General features: G+C 36.3%; 1 protein-coding gene across 1 annotated transcript; it reads right to left on the bottom strand.

Moving 5' to 3' along the window:
- Positions 1 to 3,977: 3,977 nt before the first annotated feature.
- Positions 3,978 to 8,371, bottom strand: LOC133881277 (uncharacterized; the record flags this gene model as incomplete). Its single annotated transcript, XM_062320205.1, has 3 exons — positions 3,978 to 4,369; positions 8,065 to 8,124; positions 8,179 to 8,371. Coding segments are annotated over 3 exons (645 nt in total), but the record flags the coding sequence as incomplete, so codon positions are not given.
- Between the last annotated feature and the right edge of the window lie 370 nt (positions 8,372 to 8,741).

Here is an 8,741-nt window from a genome sequence, read left to right as displayed (position 1 = left end):
CGAGTTTGGAAGAGAGACGCTCAAGTATAGGTATTTGTTAGAATTCAAAGTATGACTATTGCAAAGGTATTGTGAGTACGAATATCTTATAACTAGCTATTTCTTCTAATAGTTGATTTATTGGGTTTGGCTGCCCCAGAGTGGTTTTTCTCTTTGGTGCAAAGAGTTTTTACTTCGTAACCAAATATCTGTGTCTATCTCTTTATTGCTTTACATATTTGGTTGCGGTTAATTTTAGGAGTTTATATTATTTTCAATTTTCTTATAAATGTTGTACTCCTGCACCGTCCACACATCAATGAATAGTTATCCCGTTAGGCTTGACCCTTGACCCATCAAACAACTCAGGCCCAAACTCAAAAAAGCCCCCAATACCCATTAATCCATGTTCGGCGGCTTCTTTTGTGGAGCTTAAGTTTCTTTTTCTTTTTCTTTTTTTTCTTTTTCTTTTTTTAGATACATCAGAAACAATTACAACAAAAAATAAACAAACACAAGTACAGAAGGGCTTGGGCAACCCAAAATATAAACTATGAATAAAAGTACCCGGGAGCAATGCTTCCGAAGATGCAGGCCCATTGGCTAGAGGCACGGATGCCACAAAGCCGGGGTCACCATTGAAGGTGATTTCATAAGTGCATTGAGTCACAAAGACCCAAACACCAAAACAGAGGTAAACAGGGGGAGAGGGGTACAACAAAAAAGCCCAAAAAAACAAACAAACAAACACAAAAACAGCAGCAGCAAAGATGGTGGAGCTGGCTGTGTGGGAGCCATCCCAGGAGGAGCGTGAGAACCACGCGCCGCCTAGGGAAGGCCTCTCAGCAATGGGAAGCGGCGGAATAGGCCAGAACCACCCGGGATTGGTGCGGAAAGTGGAGGAGGGTGCTGTTGGAAGCTCCACGCGCCGGTTGAGTCCATGAGCTTTCTAGCGCGTGGAAAGCATGCGCCATCTTCCAGGCGACAGAGGAGAAGGGGAAGACCACCGGCGGACTCCAGGAACTCCAGCGAACCCATTGCTGAGGAGCATGTCTTGAGAGAGAGGATGGAGGTGTGTAGATCTAAAATCCAAAAAACGATTCCAAACTCCAAACCTTAAGAACCCATAAACATGGTGGATGAAGAGGCGAGTACAAGCCTGCTGGTTGGAGGAAAGCAAGACGAAAGCTGGAAAAGGGAAAGATAAATCCGATGCAAGGCCGGCTCTACGGGGGAGGAATCGGGGCAAAGCCGGCTTGGGGGTTTAAGAGAAAACTCTCAAACTTATTTGAGTATGGGTTGTGGGCTTGTGGGGTGGTTGTGGGGAGGGGGAGAGGATGGCAGAAAACGATGGAGAGGGAAGCTTAAAGCTTCCCTCCCATGGAGGGAGCACCAGCAGCGAACGAGAAGGGAAATTTCTAGAGAGAAGTTGGAGCGTCTCTCACTAGAAAATGCCTTTGATTTAACTAAAACTTTCCGTGGAGCTTAAGTTAGACTATGGCTCAACTCGTCTTAAAAGTGTAGTTGCAAATCTACCGTATTGCGAGCCCGCGCTTTTAAGCCCTTCTTGAGTGGTGTTAACTATTAATTAAAGTTTATAGTTCTTTTTAAATCAAGGATTTATTGTTCTTTTTAAATATTCAAGACGAGGCAATCATGCAACATTATTATTATTGGGCACTTATTTCTTTTGTTATGTTTGATTCTCCTTCGAACGAATTTGATGTGTACTCTGAGTTTTGCGAGGCAATGGTGGTAACCGAAGTCATTTTCTAAATGGAGAATCTGGTTCTTCCCGCCTTAACCAAAGACCAAATTTATGTTCCTCCATCTGGTCGAGTCCTCAATGCCAGGTACAATGTACTGCCGCCGGAGATTTTTCTTTTCCTGCATGGTGGCGATCAAATGTCCCTATCCAGTCCCACTTTCCTTTTACAATGGCTTTCTCAGAGTTTAGGCCGCTGGACAAGAAGTCCCTGATTGAGTACATAGAGGTTGTGCCTTCCCTCTCCTCTAAGGTTGGCAACAACCTCAATGACCTCAAGATTAAAGAGGTCGGCGATGGCCACCTCAATTTTTTGTTTACATCGTCGTCGGCCTGACCGGTTCTTTCAGCATCATTTTTTCCCCTCAACATTTTAGTTTTTATTTATTTTTTTCGAAAAATTGCAGCATTGGTCTATGTAGTTGGTCTAAATTACAAATCACTACATGTGGTATAAAAAATAATTTTAAAATCCTTGTGATAGGTAAAAATTACAAATTACTCGCTGAAGTCAGTTTTTGCCCACAAACTTAACAGAGATCGTTAGGTTGCCACGTCAGTCCTAATAAAATAAAAATGTGACAAGTGTCACGTTTAATAAAAAAAAAATATTATAAACTTAAAAACTTCAATTTTATTTTTATTTAAAAAAAAAAAATACAAGGTTTTTAGGAGTGGCTACTGGTGGCTGCCACTCCCTTTGAGGAGGGTGGCTCGCACCATTGGGGTGGCTCAAAGCCCACCCTTTGCTTTAAGTTGGTCTGCAAGCCACCCCAGATAGGCTGGGGGTGGCGTGCGGTCACCCCTCACCCATGAGATATATAATTGGTGCAATATATATATAAAGAGGAATGCTAGAGCATCTCCTTGTGTTCTCCTGAAATGACATAGATGTAATTTTTTTGATTAAAAAATTGCATTTGTGCCATCCAAAAGGACATAGATGTAATTTTTTTAATTACATCTATGTCATTTCATGAGAACACTAGGAGATGTTCTACCATTTCTCATATATATATATATATATATAAGTAGGATGATAGGCATAAAAATATATATTTTGGGGCCTCTGAAGAAGGTGACTAAAAATATGATGACTCAAAGGGATTTGGTGACGGTTTAGAAATACACAAAGGTGATTTTTTATTATCCTTAACTATTAGAAGTTTGTTTGTAAGCTTTGTTTGATAATACCTTTTTTTTTTTTCTTTTTTTTCTTTTCAAAACACAAAATACTCAAAGTTACTTTCATATTTATGTCACATAAAAATGTTTTAGCATCACCTAAAAAAAAATTAATAAATAGAGCTAAACTTCCGAGTTATTCAACATGTTGTCATCTCTTTTAATACCATACATTCACAAATAACCGCTTATCTATTGATAAATTTATAAATCCCAATAACATTTTGGAGGAATATATCAAGGTCTTTTTTGAAGGGAGGAATATATCAAGGTCTACAAGCAGTCTAGACAATTTTGCTTCATTATAAAAAATAAATAAATATAAACGCTTAATTATTAACTGCAAATCATATGGTGACATATATCGATCCAATTCTTTAAAAAAATACCTCATGGGGATGATCGAGCTTAAGATGCATGTTGTAGCTAGCAGGTTTAGAAACGCCGTTAGAACTGATCAGATTAGCTAACCAAACTCATGACAAATTAATCATTTAAACAAAAAAACTTGGTAACCAAAGCCAATCTACTGTACGTGGATTACTTGCATTAAATTAACTGAATTAATAAACCACAACAACACTTGTACGTCAACTTTTTCATATTGTTTTTCCATGAAAGATGGGTGAGGAGGTGACCTAACAACGGGAAAACTCAAAAAGCCCGTCTTCTGCTTTTTTCCCAACCATAACCATGCATGGCGGACGACCCCTCAGCCCTCAGGCATCCATCTGCCTATATAAACCCGATGATGATAGCCTTCATTTCCACCATCAAAACTCAAGAGAGCTTCTCTGCTAGCTTTTCTACCTCATCGTGAATTTCGTTCAGTGATGGCGCCCTCTCGCAAGTGCTTCATCTTAGCTTTCTTCATTGTCTTCAGCTTCTCCAGCATGAACATCAGCTTAGCCGCTCGCCATCTTTTGCAAACGACCGTACCCTCTATACCAACCTTGCCGGTGGTGCCAACTTTGCCTAGGCCAACGCTGCCGCCTTTGCCTGCAATACCAACCTTGCCACAGCCAACGCAGCCAACTTTGCCCACCACTCAACCATCGCTGCCTAAGCCGACACTGCCTCCATTTCCGAGCTTCCCCACCATCCCAACATCAATCCCAAATTTCAACTTGCCACCGCTTCTAACCATTCCCTCCTTCCCAACTATTCCAACTACAATTCCTTCCATCCCACTCCTCTCCCCACCGCCTGCAACCAAAAGCCCTTGAATTATGATCAAGAACAGACAAATGGACCACTTTGCTGTTTGAATTTCTATGGACGTTACATATATATCTAGAACTCTATTTGTTTCAGTCGAAGTTTGTGTTGCTTGATCCTGTGTCAGCAACTTTCTTTTATTGCTGGATTTCATTGTATGGAAATACAGTCTCGAGTCTTTTATTGCCAGAATATATATTTCATTGTATGGAAAATTAATATCTGGTGTTCTTATAGATATACTTATATGTAGCTTATTTATACTGAATGAATAATAAACTTCACTTCATTATCAAGTCATGCATGATCTTAGAACGACCAATGGGGATGTTTTCATGAAGACTAGCATGCAGTAGCAGCAACTTTTGAGTTTTTGTCCAAAAACGTACCACCTTCGGTAAGACTGTTAATCCTAGATTGAGAGAGGTTCTTCCATGACTAGTTTCGTGTGAAGTCATGGCTTCACAGCTCACAGCTTCAGCATATGAGTGGTTGGTTTTATGGTCGAAATTTTGCTTAACAAACAGACGGGGAAAAAAGAAGAATAAGAAGAAGAGATGATTAAACCAAAAAGAGGTTAACATCCTTAGAATTTGTTTCGCCCCTCGATTTTCCAAACAAAATGGCAAAAATTGTTCCTTTTGGGGGTGCAACGTGGGAAAATTCACATTTCCAAAACGTAAATAAGGAGATTAATTCATTATTAAAAATGCATGATTTTAAAGTCCGAATCGCGAAATTATCAAAGGCTTAAAATCGTTTTTAAAAATCACATTTTCATTAACTACATTTTAAAATAAATATTTTTTATAAACTGTGCACACATTTTGAAACCGCCAAACCAATGGGACACTTAAAAGCTTGTAGAATGGAACCAAAAGCTCTTATGAACAGGAGCCAAAAAAATTTGTTGGTAAGTGTCAATAGGCTAAATTTTTTTTTTTGACCTTATAATTTTTTTTACCTAATTTTTTTTTTTTTTTTTTGGAATTGAAGGGAGCCATGGCCCCTACTGGCCCCTAGTTCCGTCCCTGCTTGTAGTCATGTATTATATAATTTTTTTTTTTTCTAATTATGTATTACCCACTTTTGATATATATTACTAATTAAAGTAAATTAAAAGGGGAACCAAGAATTTTCAATTTAAAAAACTTGCTTAATACTTACTGAATAATCGGAATTAGTTTGATTTGATTAGATTAACCTTTTGCTAATGCACCAATGGTGACAAGGATTTAGAAGAACAAATAAAAAAAAATGAAATAATATGTGATTAAATCTATGATAAAAGACCAAAGAGCAAGTGAAAAGGCAAGAGTTTGTCGACAAATTTTTATGGTTTGGAACTTTTAGGGACTTTCAAAGCGTGTGAAGCATATTGCCAACGTTTGAAAATCATAATTAATTATTCTAAGTTTTGTCCTCAATGGAAACAAATTGTGCTATATATACATCTTTTCTTTATCCTTTTTCTATTCTCCCACTTTTTAAAATTATTATCGAATCTGTAGGGTCCATATGAATCTGACAAAAGGATGAACGGAACTATTTCACATTTTCCTTTTCTTTATTTTTAAAAATTAAAAAAAAAAAAAATCAACCATTTAAAAGGTATTTAATGTTACATGTCATGCCATGACAATTATTTACATATTCTATGTGAGTTGTTGGTCTTGATGTTGATGTTGATTTATTGATCATGATCCAAAATGTCAAGAGAATGAACGAAATTATTTCACATGTGTTTGGTAAAGATTGTTGAGTTTTTTTTTTTTTTTTTTTTTTTGAGTAGTAGTAAGAAGTGATTGATGTGATATAAAGTAGAAAGAATTTGAGTAGAAAAGTGAAAAAAAAAATTATATTGTTGTAAATTTATTTATTTGAATAGTAATAAAAAATTATTGATATGATATAAAAAGTGAAAAATGTTAAAATGTTTTGAAGTTGATTGTTTAAAAAAAAGAAAAGAAAAGAAAAAGGAATGGGTTGTTTGTTGCCAAACACCCCCTTTATTTTTCTCCATTTTTTTTTTCTTTCAATCAACCATTTAAAAGGTATTTAATGTTACATGTCATGACAATTATTGACAAATTCTATGTGAGTTGTTTTGTTTTTGTTTTTGTTTTTTTTGTTTTTTCGAAAGAATTCTATGTGAGTTGTTGGTCTTGATGTTGATGATGATCAAATTGCATAAATGCACAGGCCTTTTTTAAGGTTTCTGCCATTTTGGATTACCATATTCAAATTTGCTCAATATCATCATTATAGATTTGGGAGGGAGTACTAGGACCAATGAAAATTTTACCTAATACCAATTTAAAATTGAATACAATGTTAGGTAAAACCAACACTATTGTTCCCAAATACTTTATATTGACCAAAAAAGAAAATGAATTAACATAGTGTAAACAACAAGATAGAAAGGGTAACAAGATATATGGCTTGATAGCCAGAATTTTAAGTTAAAATGCTTTGTTTGTTAAACTATTCTCCTTTTTTTTCTTTTTGTTTTCAATTTTCAAAACACAAACTTTTATCAATAAACTCAAAACACAAAATGTTTAAAAATATTTTCACATTTATATTATATCAAAACACTTTTTCAAATAAAAAACACATTAATAAACATAATTTGTTTTTAATAAAGAATTAATGTACGAGTTATTACAGAATATAATAAGTACATACATTAATTGATGTTGAGAACAAATTCAGCATGTTTGAAGTACTTCACCCATTCAAAACCTTGAACACATTAGGTTTGTCATAAATTTTTAAGAGTACTCATAAGCTTTTCTTTCATTTTCTCTAAATTTAGAAAATAAAATTACTTTTTGTTTCGTTATCCAAGTATACTACACAATAACTTCCCTTATCTTTTCCTAAAACATTAAAATATTATTTTTTTTACAAACTACAAGTTTCTTATCTATCCTTACATTTTCTACAAAATCTCAACATAGTCTCCAATGAAAGGCAAAAAGATGAGAGAGATGTAAAATATTTTATGTTAAAATAATGGATAGGAAAGCCAAAGTGCTACCCAATCACACTATAACATTACCAATGTTTAAAAAAGCAATAGAAAAATTGCTTCAGAGCATTTCCACTAGACACCCAACAATTTTTCTTAAATTTAGAGAACCAAATTACTTTTTTTTCTTTATCCAAATACACACCATAATGAATTTCCTAAAACCTTTCCCAATATCATTAAAATAATATTTTTTTTTATTTTTACCTTCTTTCTTTTTTTCTTTCTTCCATTTTTTTCTTTCTTCTCTCTCTTTCTCTCTCTCTCGTCTCCGCTGGCCAGCATATGGGATCTATGAGGACTGTTCATCACCAGGAGAAGGAGTTCTTTCTGGCACTCCGGTAGATGAGTTTAAGATGCATGTTGTAGCTAGGTTCAGAACCGCCGTTAGAACTGATCAGATTAGCTAACCAAACTCATGACAAATTAATCATTTAAACAAAAAAACTTGGTAACCAAAGCCAATCTACTGTACGTGGATTACTTGCATTAAATTAACTGAATTAATAAACCACAACAACACTTGTACGTCAACTTTTTCATATAGTTTTTCCATGAAAGATGGGTGAGGAGGTGACCTAACAATGGGAAAACTCAAAAAGCCCGTCTTCTGCTTTTTTCCCAACCATAACCATGCATGCATGGCGGACGACCCCTCAGCCCTCAGGCATCCATCTGCCTATATAAACCCGATGATGATAGCCTTCATTTCCACCATCAAAACTCAAGAGAGCTTCTCTGCTAGCTTTTCTACCTCATCGTGAATTTCGTTCAGTGATGGCGCCCTCTCGCAAGTGCTTCATCTTAGCTTTCTTCATTGTCTTCAGCTTCTCCAGCATGAACATCAGCTTAGCCGCTCGCCATCTTTTGCAAACGAGCGTACCCTCCACACCAACCTTGCCGGTGGTGCCAACTTTGCCTAGGCCAACGCTGCCGCCTTTGCCTGCAATACCAACCTTGCCACAGCCAACGCAGCCAACTTTGCCCACTACTCAACCATCGCTGCCTAAGCCGACACTGCCTTCATTTCCTAGCTTCCCCACCATCCCAACATCAATCCCAAATTTCAACTTGCCACCGCTTCCAACCATTCCCTCCTTCCAAACTATTCCAACTACAATTCCTTCCATCCCATTCCTCTCCCCACCGCCTGCAACCAAGAGCCCTTGAATTATGATCAGGAACAGACAAATGGATCACTTTGCTGTTTGAATTTCTATGGACGTTACATATATATCTAGAACTCTATTTGTTTCAGTCGAAGTTTGTGTTGCTTGATCCTGTGTCAGCAACTTTCTTTTATTGCTGGATTTCATTGTATGGAAATACAGTACTCTTGAGTCTTTTATTGCCAGAATATATATTTCATTGTATGGAAAATTAATATTTGGTGTTCTTATAGATATACTTATATGTAGCTTATTTATACTGAATGAATAATAAACTTCACTTCATTATCAAGTCATGATCTTAGAACGACCAATGGGGATGTTTTCATGAAGACTAGCATGCAGTAGCAGCAACTTTTGAGTTTTTGTCTAAAAACGTACCACCTTCGGT

The sequence above is a fragment of the Alnus glutinosa genome, chromosome 11, assembly GCF_958979055.1.
Source record: "Alnus glutinosa chromosome 11, dhAlnGlut1.1, whole genome shotgun sequence".
NCBI classification, from domain to species: Eukaryota; Viridiplantae; Streptophyta; class Magnoliopsida; order Fagales; family Betulaceae; genus Alnus; species Alnus glutinosa.
This window is presented reverse-complemented; position numbering and strand designations above follow the sequence as displayed.